This window comes from Zonotrichia leucophrys, chromosome 1 (genome assembly GCF_028769735.1).
Source record: "Zonotrichia leucophrys gambelii isolate GWCS_2022_RI chromosome 1, RI_Zleu_2.0, whole genome shotgun sequence".
NCBI lineage: Eukaryota > Metazoa > Chordata > Aves > Passeriformes > Passerellidae > Zonotrichia > Zonotrichia leucophrys.
Genome location: NC_088169.1, coordinates 31,621,002 through 31,640,657, shown reverse-complemented (window position 1 = coordinate 31,640,657; position 19,656 = coordinate 31,621,002). Strand labels below are relative to the sequence as shown.

Below are 19,656 nucleotides of genomic sequence, written 5' to 3'. Positions count from 1 at the left end.
AGCGTTTAAGCTTAGATCCTCCACTCTTGCCATGTTTTAACTTAAATAACTTAATACACACCAAATAATACCTTGTTTTGATTAGAAACTATTAGCTCAAGCTAGTTAGAGACCTAAGCTTAGATATTTAAATCCCTCCCCAGTCAAAATTTATGTTCTGATGAAACAAGAACAAATTATGTCTGCCTCATCTAAACCTGTTTTTAATCTTTTAGTCCATTCAGCATCATGGAGAGAGCTATAAAAACAATTCACTGAATCCAGACTGACCAGGTTGTCTTCACTTGCAGAAGCAGACACCCTGTTTATATTTTGTATCCTTGAAGTTCAATGAACTTTTATCACTCTTAGCTTCCTCTTTTTTTTTTTTTTTCTGTTTCATCAGTGAGTTTAGAATGCCACTAAGTAATACTCTATTAATCACATTAAGGACCATTAAGCCTAGTTAACTTTTTCCTACTAGCTGCTGCTAGTGTTCGATGTGCGAGAATGACATGAAGACAGATCACACTTGGTGTGGTGGAACAGGTCCCAGGCCCTTGGCAGAGGGTGCACTGTGGCTGGTGTTGGGACTGTGGAGCTTGTCTTGGGAGTGAGAGTTTCTGCTGATTTGATTTTCTGTGCTCATTTTTCCAACACCAGTATTACAGATAAGTCCTTGATTGCAATGGGCAGCTCGGAGCAGGGTCTCATGCGGAGAGAGGGCTTGTTTATGTTAAGGCTTGCTTTCAGTTTGTAACAAAACTCCTGCTGTATTGCCTACAAAGAAAACCCCATAACAAAAAACCAAAACCCCCAACCTGGAACTATGGCCTGGTTCACTCTTTTCCTAAGAGGTTTGCTTGTTATCCTGAGGAACACCTGTAGGAATGTACTTTTCTCAACCCAGCTGGATGGGAGGTCTTGTCTGGGGCTCTGCATCAGGTACTGATAATGTAGAAGGGACTGGAGATTATTGCCCTGCTTAGTCACTGCTGTCTGCCTGTATTCAGGAGCTCTTCCCTCAAGTGAAGGTGCATCCAAGTCATCCAGATCCCAGGCACCTGAAACAATGTGTCTGCTAACAATGCTTAAACCGTTAAGTGGACATGGCTGCAAAAGCTTGGTTTTAGTACTTTTTGAGAAGCATGACAGCAGTGAGAGGGCTGGGGAATATCTCTCAGGGAGATCTTTTAAAGATGGGTATGCTTCCCATAGTGGCTGTCCAAAATGGATGTACTCCTTATGCTTAGTGTTCATTCTACTTACCTGCAAGGATTTGTAAATCATGAGCAATCCATAGCACTGTGTGGCTAATACATTTTTTTTCTAGGGAGCAGGAAAAAAAGAAAAGGAAAAGAAAGATCTGCATCTATAGGACTGTGTTCCCCATTATTTTAAACTGCAAGTAGGCATATGTGCTCTCAAGTCACAGTTCTTGACATATGTAACCTCAGCTTCTTACAGCTGATTTGTAACACTGGTGTTTGAAAAATGACTACAGAATATCAAATCAGTTCAAATTCACACTTGACAGGAGTTGCATAAATGGTCCTGGGAGACATTGTAACAGTACATCTCTACTGATTTATAATTCCTTATAGGATGGGAGATTTTGAGCTAATAATCTCTATCCAGGCAGTTGAGTGGCCTGGCTTTCATTTTAAGGGACATTGAGATGTGCTGCTGGTTCCTATTTTTAAATTAAAGAAAATTTAAGAATCATGTTATTGTGAACGTGAGCTTGATGCAAATGGGAATGTATGATGACAGGGCCTGCATTTCAGCTGGATTTATTGCAATGTTTCCTTTTGTGTTTTTTCTTGTGGGCTTGCATGTTCAGTGAACAAGATTACAGACTAATTTATTTCAGAATAGCAAATACTACTGTCTATGCATACATTCCTCAAATTGCAAACAGAAACTCCCCTAAATTCTAAGTTTCCCCTTGTTGTTCCCCTTTCAGAACACATATTCCATCTTCAAGTTTTGAAGTTTTTTTGTTTGTTTGTTTTTGTTTTGTTTTTTTTCTATGACTTTGCAATTACGACTTTGATACCATTCAAAGTGAAACACTGGGGCAGAATTTTAAGAGCAGAAGAGCTGCAGTAAATTCTTCATTGCTCTGTGTCTTTAAGACTGGGTGCCTTAATAAAAGGTTAGGCTTCTCTTCATCAAGTTATTAGCCTTTCATAAAGAAATCCCTTGATGAAATGTTATGGCCTGTGTTTTCCTGGGAAGTAAGACTACATCATTGTAATGGGCCCTCCAGGTCTTTAGCTCAGGGCTGCCTAATTTCTTTCCTGACCTTGAATTACACGGAGAAGAGGAAGTTTAAGAGGAACAAGTCAGGAGGTAAAATTCTGCATATTCTGAATATTTTACAGGATTACGAGCCAAGCGCTGAGGTGTTCAGAGGAAGGAACAGTGCTAAAAAAAGGAGCTCCGTTAACTGGGAGAAGTCAATGAACTTGTGTCTGGTGTGTAGGACTGAACCAGCACTGGTGGGGAGATAGCAGTGGGCTCACTCTGAGCCTTGTGGGCTTGGAATCACAGCTATGGGGAACTGTCCCTCTGCATGTGGTTCATCAGCTCCTCAGCTGCTGCAGGCCGTGCCTGGGGAAGTGATCTCCCAGTGCCTGGACAGACCATTCCTGGCCTGTTCTCCTGTCCCTGCAGCAGCCTCCTGGCAGCGATCAGGAGCAGCAATGCCATGTGTCAGCCCATCATGAGTCATAGTCACTTCCTGAAATCCATTCTCACCATCAGCACCAAAACTCTCCATTTATGTGTCTCAGCTTGTGATGATTACAGTCCATTGAACACACAGGTTTGTGTATGGTGGTGACTCATCAAAGTGCAGAACATTGTTTGGTCATTTTTTCTGTGCTGCACCTGAGATGTTCCAGCTCCAGATGCTGCCTGGAAAAATATGTCTTCCCTAGTAAGAAGTAGGAAAATGTCTAGCCCCTGACTCCACAGGTATTGATGGCGCAGAAAAGAACTACAAGACTCCACCACTTGCCAAACAGCCATGTTTAAAAAGCAGCATTTAAGTTTTGGCCCAAGTATGGAATAAGTATTCCTAAGAAGTGGCAATCCTGCATGGGAAGAAGCCATAGGAATTGGGAAATAGTTGGTAAACATTGCGTGTGTGTGTGAGGACAGGGGAAGGCAGGCTGGAGAGCGACTTGTATTTCTTGTGGTTTTATTATAACAGTGGCTGTAAATTGTGAAGTGCTGCTCTGCAACTGCTGAAATCATGGCTGGCTTTGGCACCACTTACAGATGTTACTGCTCTTAAGGACAGGGGCTTGTTTCTTACATCTGCATAAAGAAAAGTATGGATTGGTGATGTGCTCATCCAGTGCCTCACTAAAATGTAGCAGTGACTGCTCTCCTCCTCCCTGAGAGCTGCCTCTTTTCACATCTTTATTTTTTTCAGTTAAAACTGGTGTCCTGCTACTGAGATGTGCTGTAATGAAAGAGCCTTTCCTCCTTCCTTGTACAAAGCTTTCATGAGCTCACCCCGAAGGAAGTGTGGATGAGGGTGTGTGACTTAAGCAGGAACACAGGTGACTGTGATGGGATTCAAAAGCTGTGACACAAAACCCGGCAATTGCTTCCCTTGGAAAAAGGCTTAAGAAAGAGACAGAGACAGAGGCATAATTGAGACAGAAGGATGTTGATTTCATGGTTTATTGTCACATTAAAAAAGTAATATTACTGATGAATTAATATTTGCTTTTTATATAAAAGTGCTTATTCTTACAAATCCTTAAGGCTCATTCTGTTACATTACAGTAGGATTTTTCACCATCCCAGAAACTGTGCTACATGAGTTTTACATGAACTGTGGACATAGCAAAATCTCCAAACAGTAAAACAAGTAATTAATAATTTCATTGCCTTTGTATGCATTATCCTGTTTAATTGTGTAACATAATTTAACATGAAAACAAAGCAACATTTTCTTTTATTTTCTAGTTTGGCTTGGAACTGATCCCCAGAATATTTCTATTTATTTTGAGCAAATGGAACAAATACAATTGGTTTTAAATCCCAGTTTTTTACTTGTAGAGCAGAAGGGAAGGAGTGAGACAGAGGAGCATTACAGATGTAGCATTTACCCTATGTTTCTCACTAAAGAGGAAAGGACTGACTACAAAGCACAAGTACTGTTTTTATGCCATATATTTATTTTTGTAATGTCCCTATGTTGTACTTAGGTAAATCTCCCACTGAAGCCAATGTGAGTTTTGCCTGAGGGAGGAATAAGACCAGGGCTCTCACGGGGGGACATTTTACATTAAGTATTTTATTATATTTTTGTCTCACAATGGAATAATGAAATAGGTGAAAGTTACTAAAGCTCTTGTTTGTATTGATCACAAGTGGAATATGATTTCTGGCATATACTATGATACACAGATAAGAGTATACCATATTTATTTGTAATCATAATCAGAGCTATATTAGTTGGATGGGGAGTGAATTTGCTATTTCTACTTAAATTTTAGATATTTATTTATTGTAAAAACCTTTTTTTCAATAACTGGGTCAAAATGCAGCAACTAAAAAAACACCTAATGCAAAGATAAAAATAATTTAAAGTATTCTGGAGCAAGGGGGGAAATGCTAACCAATCTAATAAATAAGGCAGTTTAAAGCATTTGTGACTGCTGCTGTGATATATGTACATACTTTACAGCATAAATTACTGTACAGAATACTCCGTTTATTAACCTGTGTAAACAATATTGCCTGCTGTATGGGGACATACTGTGGGATTATGGTCAGCAGAAAGACAAACTGCTGTAGCAGGATGGTGGGAGGCCTCGGGTAGCACATCCTCAGAGAGCAACATGAGCGTTATTTTATGAGCTGCAAACAAAGCCATCTCCACTTGAGTAATTTTACAAAAAAATCCGCTGACGTTTGTTGCTATAAATGAAATATGGAAATGAACCTCTGTGGTTTGTTACAAAAATAACTCTAGTCATAAACTGGTCTCTGCATACCTCACCTGGCCAGGGAACCTCGCTCAGGAGCTCACTGTGTGAAAAGGGAGATGGGGAAGAGTCGCAATGCGCCAGTACTTTGTGGTGTGCTGTCTGCACTGCCAGAGCCAACAGCTGATCCCACACTGGGATTGCCACACTGCCTTTTCAGCCACTGGTGCTACGTGCAGCATGGGAAATGGACAGGGAACCCTGGGATTGTTGCAACTGGCAGGAGTGTAACGTGTAAGCCTCCTGTTACTTCACCCACCCTGTACTGCCTCCCCCACCCATTTGTTTCCCTCACCCATCCACCATGTGGTTTACTTTTGAATTCTGCAAGGTGGCAACTCCAAGGAGAGTCTCTGTAGGATGCCTACTGCAACATGGCACTGGCCAGCAGACACCACTGCAGTCCAGGTTTCCATAATTAATATGCCCAGGAAGGCAGGGAGTTGCCAAAAGCCATGATTTGTTACTCTGGCTATCGTCTCCATCTGCCATGGTCAGCACAGAACAATGCCCCTGCACAGGAGGACCAGGGATCACTGCCCAGAGAGCAATTCTCACACTGCCTGGCTCCTCTGCTTTGGCTCCTGCTCCTCCTGTTGCCATCCATGGAAAGAGATAATGGCACTGCAAGCCCACCTTGACCTGGCTGCTCCCCCAACACACCAGGGCTCTTTCTGCCTCCCCCAACAGCAAGGGAAGCCAGCCCTAGGAGCTGCTGTGGCATTCACTGGTCTGCTGGCAGGCCACGAGCTTTAGGTGCCTCTGTGTGACCTACAGGCTGTTCATCATGGATGAAATTCCCATTTTCACATAATGAATTGGAAAATGCTGTTGAATTTCCATAAAAAAGAGTAATATTGGCTTCACTTAGGCTCATAGCCAATCTCATCTCTTTCATCATCTACAGAAAAACTTTCTCCTTTCTTAAAGGAGGCCAGCTCTACTTCCAGGCAACATAAGGAAAAAGTGCCTGCAATTGTTTAGTAAACTGTAAAATGTATTTTCTTGATATTTCAGTAATCTTAAGAGAAAAAGGTGCACATTAAGTTCTCAACAATCTACTTTGAAATTAGGCCTAGTAAATTATAGAGTGGTCCAAGTCTGAAATATATACTTGAAACATCTGAGAAATAAATATATTTACTGCATGCCTATTTTTCTGCATATGTGCTCCTTCCCAACATGATCTCAGCCCCATCCTGCCTCAGTGCATCCTGAGATATTCACCAATTTCATCAGGCATTCCTGTCAGCAACAGGTATGACCATAAACCTGGGGTGGGATTTATTGCACCTCTGTATCTGAGCTCATTACCTAACTCCCCTTTAGCCCGTGGAGGCAAACAAGAATTTCTAGGGTGAGATTAACTGTGCTTATTTTAGACCTTCAGTACAAGATGAGATGATTTCCAGCTTCTGTGTTTAAATCAAAATCCTTTTTCTCCCTCATTCCACCTTCTTTTCCTATTCAATCCCAGTGAATTGCTACAAGGCTGACTGTGTATCCTTCATGGCCTAAGGAATGGCATTGTACAGGTGAGACCATTGTACAGGTGAGACCACCAGCTCCTGCTGGTTCCACTGCAGGGCCATGAAGTGGCAAAACCCACTCAAGTGGATTGGTAGCACAGTCAGGCCAAGGCATTGGGCCAGGAGATGCTGCTGGCACCCCTCCAGCTGCATTGCTGTTTCACACAAGGTATCTGAGTCACCAGCACTAAGGCTTTTGGTCCCCAGATTACTGGTCCCTCCCATTTGCCTTTCCCTGCTGAGGAGAAGAGATGTCAAAAACTGTGCATGGACTCATCAGCACTCACTGTCCTTCCTCAAGAGAGAACTGAATTTTCTTGCCGGAAATAATGAGAGAAAGTGGATGCCAGTCCCACAGATGGGGTGGGAATGAGAAGAAAGCAGGAAGGTCCTGAACTGCTTGGAGAGCTCTGCGCTGCCTTTCACCTTTTTCCTGTGACCAGTTTCTACTCTGCCTTGTCCTGCATGTTGCAAGCCAGGAGATGGAGTTGAGGAGAAAAATATCTAGAACTGCAGGAAGGGACCTCGACATCCAGAGGGACCTTGAGAGAGAGAGGACCCTCATGTGAACCCCATGAGGCCCATCAAGGTGAATTTCATGGTCCTGTCCCTGTGTTTGTCCAAGCCCCAGTACCAATACAGATGAGGGATGCACTGATTGAGAGCAGTCTTGCTGAGAAGGACCTGGGGTTGCTGGTGGATGAGAGGCTGGACATGAGCCAGAAACATGCCTTTGCAACCCAGAAAGCCAAAAAAGCATGACCAGCTGGTGGAGGGAGGTGATTCTCCCCTCTACTCTGCTGTGGTGAGACAGCACCTGGAGTGCAGTGTCCAGCTCTGGGTTTCCAATTCAGGAAGGACATGGACCTGTTAGAGCAGGTCCAGGGGAGGCCATGAACATGGTCAGAGGGATGTGGCACATCTCCTGTGAAGACAGGCTGTGAGAGTTGGGGTGCACCCTGGAGAAGAGAAGGTTCTGGGGAGATCTTATGGTGACCATGGTCTTTTTGTACAAAAAGGAGATTTATAAGAAAGATGGAGAAAGACTTTACTAGGGCCTGTAGTAACAGGACAAGGGGAAAGAGTTTTCAACTGAGAGTAAATTTAGATTGGATCTAAGGAAGAAATTTTTTACTCTGAGTGTGGTGAGACATAGGAACAGGTTGCCCGAAGAAGCTGTGGATGCCCCATCCCTGGAAATGTTCAAGGCCAGACTAGATGAGGCTTTGAACAACCTGGTCTAGTGAAAGGTGTCCCTGCCCACTGCAGTGGGGTTGGAACTAGATGATCTTCAAGGTCCCTTCCAACCTGAACCCTTCTATGATTCTATGATAAATCTAAACTGCAAAGGAAAATATAATTTTTTTAAATAGAGGTGTATTCTAAAATAGAAGTGAGAAAAAGAATAAGAAGGGCCTGTCCTTTGGTACATGTTATCTATGCCTAGCTGGTTCCTTCAGGAAATGTTTTCTTTCAAGTCTGTTGACAGGGTAAGAATTCCACATATAAGAATGCCAAGTGGAGGAGAAAAGGATAACTACTTCTAAGAAAGAACTTGTTAGTGTTAACTGAGTAACATGAACCATGTTAGAAACATTTTGTTGATTTGACCCGTGTTCAGTCCTTGGTGAAGGGCTTTATTGATAATTTCTAGGGGTAATGTGTCAGAACAGAGCTGGAAGTCTGCCCTGGGGATGCTGTCTAACAATGGTGTGATTTGGGAAGGTCACTCCCACACAGAGTGGGAGAACACTGTGCTCCCAACCAATCTCTGACTTCCCACTTTGGTTACTGGTACTGTGCATCAAAATCAGACACATATTATGTAATGAGAGACTTTTAAAAAAATGCCTTGTTAAGCAGCTAGTTCTCCGCAATGCACCATGCCAAAAGAAAATTTCCGTTGATCTGAAGTTATGTGAAGCTGGATTTGGATTAATGAATTATTTGAACACTTGAGGCTGTTTTGAGGAACATACTTTGTACAAATTTCTTTTGCAGATATACAAAGCAACTGAAAGACATAAAAAGATTTTAAACTCTTAGGATGGCCATGCAGCACTTTGTTAATCTATGCTGTTTGTCCCATTATGTACTGTTGTGATTCTTGCTCTCTGCCAGGATCAAAGTCATAGATACTCTGGGAATGGCAATTTCACCTAGACTGTGACACCCCTTGGCTCTAAGCACAAGTTTTACACACTCTGCTGCTTACACCAAGAGCTTATATAGTATTTAAGGATTTTGTGGGTCTTGTAGCTCTGGACTCAGGGGTGAAATTCATCCAGTGTACTTAGCAGTTTTTTCCATAGCTCTTCAACAGCACTTTCCTTCTGAGGATACAAAGTGATTTGCAAACATTAATTAATTCTCATAAAGCCCTATGAGGCAGATAAATGTTAAGTATCCCTGTGTTGGTACATATGAGAAACATGAGACCTGACTGCCTTATCATTCATGCTGTTCACTGTATTTGCTCCCAAAAATGACTAAGTGGGACAGAGGAAATCCCTTTTTCCAGCCCCCCTCAGTTCTGTTGTTTTCCTTGGACCTTCTGGAATCCTTTGAGAGCAGCAGGGACAAGGCTGGGCTTCAAGCTGCAGAGTGTGAAATTCAAGCTACAAAAATTGCAAAAGTGAAGGAGCCTTGGTGTATTTGTTGCTGGTTTTGGGGGCAAAAGCCAGGCCCTTTATGCAACCTGTGAGTTACTTGCTCCGTGTTCCAGCACCCCATTGGAAAGGTGGCTTGGGCTGCCAAAGAAGGAAACACTGCTCAAGGTCAGGCATACTTGTGGGCTACCAAGAGCAACAGGACTAGACAGCAAGTGGAGGCAGAGGAACTACTTGAAGAAATAGCCCCAGCTGGATCTCACCCATCTCACTGAAGAAAACCATAGCCTTTTGAAAGACCAACAGATGTCTAAATCTTAGTGCTTTCCTCTCTGTAGCTTTAGTCAGCTTAGCACAAACAGGACCTAAAGTGACTTTCCCAGTTTGTTAATTAACCTTAAGAGCAATTTACAGCTTGGGGCCAGTGATGCTGGAAATGGAGGCTTGGCCTTTTTGAGGGCAAATGGCAGGTTTGTGAGAGATGGTAAATTAGCTAATTTTTCATGCTAACAATATTGGCTCAGAGACATAGTTCCACATTTTTGAGACATACCAGACATAAGATCATCCAAATGCTTTTCTGAATGCATTCTGACAAATTTATCTATGGTTACATGCCTTCCCAGGCCTTGGTGCACAGCACATAACCTAATGTAACAGTTCTAATTATGATACTGATCAGACCAACCAGGCATTTTTAAGACATGAAAACTAGACTAATTCTTTAGTTTCAAACACAGTGAGGTCAAATATGTGATGTAAATGATAACAAAAGATAACAAAATGAGAGGCATGTTAGGTATGTGCCAGACAGACTTCTGTTTTTACCTTAACAAGTCTGTATACTTCAGGCATTGTTTGTATTTCTATTGTGCCAGGAGATTTTATTCTTTAGTTTGAGGATTCTCGCTGTATGGGGGAGGGAAATGTTGCCATTGCTGTGGACAAGAAACATTTCTTTCTGACATATTAAGCATTAAGAGGATTATGTAAAGACAAGGCATATTGCAGAAGGAGATGTTCTTAATATAGCTTTTACCATGAACCCACGACCTGCCAAAAATTTAGGAGAGTTAAAAAACCTATTGCTTTGACAATCTTTTAATTTAAAAAAAATCGTCTTGTAAAAAGATCAATAATCCACTGTTATTTACATAAAATTCAAACTTTCTTGCTTCAAATCATGAATCATTTAATGTCACATCTATGGGATATCTAGGCAGATGCCATTAATCCAAGTCATTTTGAAAATTCCAATTTCATTTGGATTAAAACCTACAACTAAGTCAGTGAATAGCATATACTGTACATGCATTAAGGCTGGTGACTACTAAAGTCTCTTGGGTAGATAAACTAAGTACAGATTAGCCAGGTCTAAGTGTATGTTCTCATCTGGGGCAGAAAAGATAGCCTGACATTTCAGATTTGAAACAGTAGCCATGAAAAATGGTTGAACATTTGTATTACAAAAGAGATAGTATGGCACAGTCCCAAAGGTGCATTTAATATAAATTAATTAGCTACACAAATTATTTTGACAACAGCTACTGCACTTCTTAGGTGATATGGCTGCTCAGTGATGAGTACTTGATGATCAATGGTAGGCACTAGTAATATCCTTCATGCTGAGTGACTTTATTACTATTTAGATTTACAGTATATACATGTGTGTTTGTATCTACACTTAGGGCATGATCCTCTTAACCTCCTTTACCTAAGGTCTTCTGTTCACTATAATCTCTTCCTTTGGAGCTCTGTTATTTGAACAAAAGAAATAGGCAAACAAGGGTTTGGGTATCCTGCCACATGACAGGAAGGATTATGCCTGGCTTTTGACCACACTTGAACCTCTGCATATGCTTTGTTCTTACCTGACACTCATGCCACCATGCCATAGTAAAAAGGTTTAAGGCCAAGGGCTCTGTACTGTCTTGCTGCCTGTGAGAATCCTATAGGCTGTTCTGGATTTGTCAAGCCCACCTGCAATACACAGTTCCTTTGCATCCATTCCCATTGCTGTATGAGCTCTTACTGATTGAGGAGTCTCTGTTTGTAAGCAGACTTCTTCCTCCAGGCATAATCCTTCTGGATTTGTACAGAATGACTTCTTACTTTTCCAAAATTGAACCTTAATGTTGCTATGTCTAAAGAAGCCTGCATGTTCCTGGACTTTCACAGCAGATTAAAATAAGTCAGTGTGTTTCATGGAACTGCAAAAAAGGACAGCCTCCTCTGGTGCCATCCAAAACACACAGAGCATCTTTGACTCACAGTGTGATATGCCTAAGACTATTCAGGTTCTTAAAGTGGTGCATATGCTTAACTGGACCAGACCTGAAGTCACATGCACTTTTGCAGACCAGTCCCTAAGAAGGTGAAATTAAGTATTTGTTGTTACCGTGCCACATTCAGACATCCAATCAGCAGCAACACTACAGAGCAAACAGCCTGCACAGAAGAGTATTCTAAATAACCTTGCTAAAATAGTTTAGCTGTGAGAAACCCTATGGAGAGAAAGCCAAACCCTTTAATCCACTCATGCTGTTGCACCACCAGAAATTAAGGCTTGGTGTGCTCATCAGACAACACAGATGACGCCAGCACAAAAATGAAAAATCAGTAAGATTTCCATGGAAGCCATAGTTTAGCTGAGATAACTCAATATGAGAGCAATGTACAGGAAAGGACAATCATCTACAGAGATGCTTAGTACTTGGAAATGTTACAACAAAACACCATTAATTCTTGCATTTCTTTGAAGTTTCTTGACATATTATATCCATACAAAGAGTTCATCATGATTAAGAAAAATATCCCGATCTTAGTAAAATAAACATGCTTCAAAGTTCCATATTTGAAACTCAAATGCCACATGTGCAATAAAACTAAACTCCATTTAAGGCAAGTAATATATGTTACTTCTAAAATTTCTCAACATTAAATATCAGAAAGGGCTCCCAAACCCCCAAACTTATCTGAAGATAAACATCATAGGCACCGTCAAAGAAAACAGAAGCTAATCTAGCTGGAGTTTCACTTTCCTGATCTGAGGAGAAATCCTGCAGTACCTGTGGATGGCATTGAAGCAGCTGACAGAATCCGTTGCTACTAGTCTAGCAAATCCTGACAGACTTCCTTCCACGGCTGGAGATCAGGCAAGGGATAAACAGAAAGGCACCGATCGAGTTCTCCGCGATACTTGTGACGAAACAAAGTGTGTTCCTTCTGGGGTGGGTGACAGCCAGGGCTAAGGGTGACAGCAGGACTCACAGGTCACGTATTTTGTCATTTAAAGGCAAGTACATGTTCTCTCCTAAAGCCAGCCACTTTGTAACACTCAAGTCCGTACTATGAGGTGGCTACAGCCACAGGCATTCTCCTGGGGGGAAGTATCTGAGCACCGATGGGCACAAAAATATTGGCCCAGGATGGCTTGGGGCTGAGCAGTTCCTTGGTGGCTGCTTCAGAGAACACAGTGAATGCTGAGTCTGAGCAATAGCTGGAGTTATGGTGAGAAAAACACAGCTATGTGGGGCTCAGTGTGCTCACAAGCCCACTATTTACCATGGGGTACATGAAGTCTGTGCTACCAAAGACATTTGACTGAGAAATTGTGCCATATTTTTTGGTATCTTTTCTTCAAAATGCAGCTCTTCAAAAAGGGGGGACAGAAAACTAAAGGCAGCAAGTACCAATTAATCAACCATTTGTATCAGTGGCTACTTCTACTTGTATCTTCTATTGAAAGTGTGTTTTGTACTCACAATTTCTTAATATGTAAGCAAATTAGATTAGAAAATAACAGTAAAAGGGTTCACTAATGCCTTTGACAAGAACAATCAATTGAAAGTCATTGGAGCTGCTGATTTGAGTAAAGGCAGCAAATCTGATTGCAAAAGAAAATATTTCCAATATAGAAAAAAGAACCCCTAAATATGTGAAAACCACTGAAAATGAACAAAAATGCACTGAGTGCAAGCACAGTTGATATGAACTGGCCTTGACCTCATCTGACCCAAATTAAACTCCAATTATTGTGGGATTAATTCTCTGGCATGAAAAACACAGCCTGTCAACGGGAACTGAAAACATCCCATAAATCAAGAAACGCTAAAGCCTAGTTGAGGATTATGCATGAAGAGTGAGAGGATTATGATAGGAAACAGTTCTTAGCCTGATGAGCAGCAAACTCAGCTTCCCAGATAAAGGAAATTGCGTGTAATGCTCCCATACAGCCTGGAAGAAAACGTTGCAAGCTTCTGCTAGATGAAAAAGATATGAAAGCCAAAATCTGCAGGATGAAGCCTTCCCATGCAAAGCCAACAACTGTTATAAATATCTGTCTGTGTGTGTGTGTGCAGCCGAAGTTAACACATTTTCCTTCCTAAGTGGATTACTGTTTGCCATATTTTTTCCTTATCTATTTACTGTCAGTAACAGAATGCAATTTTGCACCATCTCTTTTAAGTTCTTCCTACCAGCATATCTGTTTTTAGGCCTTCCTTTTGCTTGGTACTGTAGGTCGCACTGTTGGTGAGGAGCTGAATGAGACATAAAGTTATTGAAAAAGACAGGAGATAAAGAAATGCATGCAATTTGTTGAAACTTATTGCACATGAAGGAATGCTGTCTTTCTCCAACTTAATGTGGACTACACACCTCCTCTCTGCGCTCCAGTGGAGAAGTAACAGGGAGATGGCACAATTAATATGGAAACTTCTGTGACGCGTCCATGCTCGCAGTAAAAATTCTCCATGTCTATGATTTGCCCTCATTCATTCCAGTTCAGGAAAGCCCTTGTGTATGTGCTTAAGCTCTGCTGAAGTCATCAGGATTTCAGTACAAGCTTAAAGTTAAGAATCTATTGTGAGCTTTCCTGAATAGGGATCTGTGCTTATTGCACTTGGTTCAATCAACCCATAAGATTTTGGTTTCTGAGTTTTTCAGTACAATAGAAAGGGTATGCTTGTGCATTAAGATCAGTTCTTTGTAGTATTTGTAGTGTATGAAAATGTTTGGAGAGTGATACAGAACAATTCATTCTGAAGAGACATCATTGTATATTGTACCTCTGTGCACATACATGTCTACACTCAGAAGAATTTTGCTCAATATTGAAGAAATATTCACCTTTGTTTGGATCAATGCTGTAGCTGACTATTTCTGTAGCACAGTGTCCAGAATAACTGAATTATCCATGAAAGGGATACTGTCCATGTGAATGGCACACAGTCATTATGACAAGTGAGCACTATTCCGCACCCAGTGAAGTCCTTGTTGAGTGTACTGGACTAAATGCTCCATACTGCTGTGCAAGGTGATAGGTCCCATCAATGCATCCAAGTCGTTAAAAAAATCTGCAGGGAAAAAGAATTGCAGGGATTCAGCATCAGAAGAGTGAATCTTTATTTGCTACTTTTCACTCTTTAACAGATTTTATTCTCTTGCAAATTGAGTCAGGCTGAACATTCCATGGGAATGAAAGTTTAGTGCTGGGGAGATTAATTTTAAAGCCCTGTGGTTCATGATGTTACAGGCTGATGCACAGCAATTTTCTTTTTAACGAACAAAGCAGTGAGTTCTTCAGCTTTGCTTTTCATTAATTTCCATTGAGTCTTGATAAAGCAAACAGACTCGGGGCAAGATTTATTCTGAGATTGAGGACAAGTAGATCAAAAAGTCCATACACAAGTGTCCAGTGACCCATTTGTGATATGCCAGATATTTAAGCTACCATGAGAGAGAAATAGAGGCCTGTACAACATGGCCAACCCAGCCTAAAGAGTAATTTGGCTAACTAGCCAGTCAGGACTTAGAATCACAGAATGGTTTGGGTTGGAAGGGACCTTTAAAGATCAGCCAGTTCCAAGCCCGTGCCATGGATAGGGACAATTCCGTTGTCTACTCAGAGACATGTAGTGTCCATTTGAGATGCTCTGGGGGAGTTCATATGTACAGCCTGGACTGGCAGATCTAACACAGGATGTGCAGGAGAGTTCTGGAGTGACAGTTTAGGTAAGGATACCTCAGTAAATTGTAGTCCTCTCTCCCTTTTTAGTACACCCTGAGAGGTGTGCTGTTTAGTACACACCTTTCAGGGTGAACTAAACAGCACTCTGAACTGCTGGTGGTATTGAATAAAGCTCCATCAACTGCAATGGGAGATGAGCCCCCCAACCCATATCTACATACCTTCACTTAGGTGTCCTTGTTTTGACTTGGATCTTGCCCATGTCCCTGCCTTAAATACACAAATTAGCCTGAAGACTAAGGAATACTTCACCATCAAGTCAGATGCTGAGGCATTTGCTCATGGAAATCAGTTCACCTGAGAGAAGTCTGCTGCAGGCACCTTGTTCCAACCTGTGTCTGCTGCGGATGGGGGAGGGCTAGGGGCTGTTCATTCCTTCTGCAGAAAGGAGGTGTGCTCCTGCTTTTTGACTTGATCTGGCTAAACATATCCCATGCAGCTCCATGACTTTGGGGGCAGGAAGATGTCTTACCTCCCACAAGCCTTCCTCTCTAGAATGCACAGATGGCAGGAAGTGCTACTTACAGCCAAGTCTGTGACCTGTCTGTCACAAGTGCTGGCTCAGCTCTTCTGAGCAAGACAGCTATCAAAATTGCCTTTTTGGGCTGTTTTGGAACAAACTAGGAGCAGACTGAAGAAAGAAATAATCTCTGCAATCCTACTTTGCAGACAGGTTTCATATCAAAGTAGTTATCTTCCTGATCCAAATCATGTGACAGTCTTCTAGAATAGTCCACTGCCTTGCCTTGCTCACCTCTGTTTTCCTTGGCCAGGTTGTCAGCCATCTCCCAGTAGTCATAGCTGTGCAGGATGCTGTTGGTGATGCTGACGTGGTTGGCGGCCATCTGATGGATGCGCTGCGGGATGCTGATGATAGGAGATGGGGAAGGGGCCCCCGTGCTCCCCTGGGATCCTACAGAACTGACTGGAGAAGGGCTAGGGGACATAGGTGATGGAGTTCCTGTGCTCCTAGAAAGCAGTGTTAATATTTAAAAAGTGTTGGGATTAAAAACACAAGAGTATCAGAACATATCACAGATAAAAATATACAATTTCCAACTGCCAATCTGATATAAGATTACTGTGCAACTTACTTTCCACTGGCACCCCAAGGAGATGGGTTCTGGGCAGCTTTTGATGAATTCTGGAAAGGAAAGAGTAATTCACAATGCATATAATTTATATAAGACTAAAAGGAAAAGAAAGAAATGTAAAGAAAGTGATGGAATTGCATCTCATGAAGTAATAAACCCAGTCAGCCTAGTTTGATGTTATGATGAAGCAGTGCTACAGAACAGACTTGAAACAGCCTTTTCAACACCCTGGCATAGGCACTGATTAGAAAAACATTAGGTGAAATGGAAACTTTTCACAGAAATCCTGGGAATTCAGAAAAAAAAAAAAAAAGTGCTGTGGGACTCAGTAAGGTTTAGGCTGGAATTTCTTGAGATGAAGAAAATCAGAAGGATTTCCTCCCACTCTCCTGCCCCTAATGACAAATGTCATTCCCCTAGGACTGGCAAGACTGTGCAAATCTGCTCTGCCTGGCATCCACAGGGATGTGAATCTGAGGATCTACAGCTCAGGTGGGTGTTTTAACCACCAGGCTCAAAAATCTTGCTCATGATTGCTCCTTATGGAGCTGTTCCCCTTGGTCCAAACATGGCAGCATTCACAAGATCAGAGAGACTGCCCATGTAGATTGGTGGTTTTCATAGTTGAAGGATTCCCCAGAAAATCCCAGAAGGGGCCATTTGATCATTTAGTGGGGTCTTTTGTATACCTGGAGTCACTGAGACTCTCTGGTATACCGTGCTGAGGATAAAGAATTTCATTGCTTGAGGAGAGACCACACTACCTTGTACAAGCGCTGTATTTACAAAGCCCAAGAAATTCAGGTGCCAGCAGTAATGGAGATTGGATAAATGATTTTATAATTTAAAAATTATTTCAGTTGTTAAAATTCCAGGAGTTGGAGGGAATTCAGTCACAGGTTCCTGATCATTTGACCTGGGGAAAAACTCCACCCCTGTCCCAAAGTGACTGATTTAGTCCTAGGGCTGTGAGAAAGAAGTCTAAGAAATCAAGCTTTTCTAGTCCATTTCATCCATGGTCTCACATTCAGCAATGGCCAGCCTGATTCTTCAGAGGAAAGTAACCTCCCTGCGCTCTCCCCTACAGCTGAACCTGCAAGTAACTGTGTGCTGGAGAACAGCCCTCTCTTCCTGACATCCATGTGGGACCAGACAAAGTCCTGCAGCCTGAGATCTGTTTATGGATACTGTTTTAAATGCAAAGCTGTAGTGGTTGTAAACTGCAGGAGTTACAGGCAGTACCAGCAGTACAAAACCTCTTGGTCTCTCAGGGCTCTCAGGGCTTAGGAAGGAAAATGGTAAACAAGGGGCTTCAGATGTTCGTGGATTTCAAGGCCAGGAGTAATCCTGCAGTGCACACAATCTGCAATGTCTGTTTTCCACCAATCATGGCACTTCTGAAAGAATCTAAATTACTTTTAAAATCTTTTCTCTTATTTTATTCCTTCTAAAAAGGACAAATAGTCATATAGAAATTCTTAGACACTATTTATCTTCCTTAATGTTCTTCTTGTCCTGTTCTATGTCTATCGTATATAATTAGAAAAAAATGGTGTTTCACAGTTTCAAGATTGAATCTTCCTAACTTCAGTGCTATCTTCTGGATTCTGTTGGTCCAAAGCCAGCAAAACTGCATGTAATCTGCAAATTATCAGCTGTTTCCATGTACACAATGATCTCTTAACCCATTCAGCACCAAACTGGACAATCCCCTAAGCCTATCTTTAAAAAACTTTGTTTTCTCAGTTTTAATGGGCCTTCTGAACTGCCTCTTGGGTTTCTACATCTTTTATGTGCACCCCAACACTGGCTGTATTTTAGCAGTGATCATGGCAGTGTTGTGTGTACCCTGTCATTCTTCCTGCATTTTGACACTGGGTCTTCAATGTCCCAGGAACATGACATGAAAAATAAGCTTTGGAGTGTCCCACAAGGGCTTCTTCCTTCAGAGGGTTTTCTTTTTCCTTATTTTTTTTTCTTTTCTTTTTCCTTTTGACAGGAAAAGCTCAGGTCAGGTGTGAAAAGATAAAAAAGGAAAATTTCTCATTCGCCATCTTAAATAGAACTAACCTGGGAATCCTCAGCATTTGAACCTGCTCCAGAATAGATTATTTTTTTTCCCCCATTCTTTTCTGATGTCTCTCAGAACTACTTGCCTTCATCTTTCTAGTGCAATGGAAACTGAGTGCCTGTTGTTTACTTACAGAGTTGGAAGCAGGACAATTTGAAAATTGGAGTCAAAGATACTTCCACTGTAAATGTAACCAACCTCTGCCTTACTGTACAACTTCCTACACATCTTTTTTTTCATGTTTTAGGTATATTGCTTCAGTTTCCTCAGTTCTGCACCAGAAGGGTGGGGGAGGTAAGGATTCTAAAGAGTGTAATGTTGTAAGGGATCTCTTATACCACTTTCCCTACTGCAACCCATTCTCCTGGTTTCTTTGTTCTCTCATATGTGCCTGGCCCCTGAATATCTGGACCTTCTTTCTAATTCTCTGCTGCACTTTTTTTCTATAATGGAAATAAATCACCTAAAGGACATTTAAATAGTATTTTTTTATTTTCTAAAAGGACAGTATGTCCAATTTTCCCTGCAAATGTGTGATTAAAAATCCTTCTCTGATTGATAATATATGAGGAAGTTCTTAATGCAGTCAGCATTTCCTGTCACTTGGTTTTGAAAGCTTTTAGATACCAAATATGAAAGGAGTGGAGAACTGGCTTGTTTTCCACTGAAAATTATAGCAAATGGATGATTTTTTCCACTTTTGCTTTTAAAGGTGAGAATACTTTCTAATGTGAAGCTATGCTATCATTGTGTCAGCAGGAGCTCTGCAAAGAAACAAACTCTTCTTGGCTAAGGTAGAGTGTAAGTCCATTTTATATTTGCTGTGAAACAGTCTCTGTCTGCTAGCAGGAGATATTTTACATGGTTGAGAGCTGCTTAGTACAGCTATTCTCTGAACTGGTCAAGAAAAATAAAGTACTTCAACAGGCACATATTTCTTTTCCCTGAAATCAAGTAATTGTTAGAGAAACATAACATGTTGAATTATATACTGCTAAATTTTTGAAGCAATTACATTGACTTCAATTTCCATTTGACAATAACAGATCTGTCAATTCCCTTCTCTTTCTTCATGTGTTTAGAATTTGGTCATAAGCATTTGTGCCTGTATTTGAATTTTTTTATTAACAAAATGTCAAAGGATGGATGTTTTTCATTTCAAGGTTCTTCTGTCCACAAAAAAACCCCAACAGATGAGCCCTGCGTTCAAAGACAAATGCCTGTTCAGGTCCCACAAAGCAGTTTGTCTTAATGACACTTGTATGTTCATTCTTCTTCTTTTTTTTTTTTTTTTAAATTTAGGAAGATAAAGGCTAATTTTTGTGTTTGTA

The 19,656-nt window shown here is 41.3% G+C and overlaps 1 protein-coding gene across 1 annotated transcript in view; it reads right to left on the bottom strand.

The window, feature by feature from the left end:
• Window positions 1-3,670: 3,670 nt before the first annotated feature.
• The window catches only part of AFF3 (ALF transcription elongation factor 3), a 327,563-nt gene continuing 311,577 nt past the window's right edge, over window positions 3,671-19,656 (bottom strand). Inside the window, exons 19-21 of the mRNA XM_064710766.1 lie at window positions 16,255-16,304; window positions 15,915-16,129; window positions 3,671-14,486 (exon numbers count right to left, since the gene is read on the bottom strand). Of these exons, the coding sequence (XP_064566836.1) occupies window positions 14,365-14,486; window positions 15,915-16,129; window positions 16,255-16,304 (387 nt within the window). The 3' untranslated portion in view covers window positions 3,671-14,364. The remainder of the gene's footprint in view (window positions 14,487-15,914; window positions 16,130-16,254; window positions 16,305-19,656) is intronic.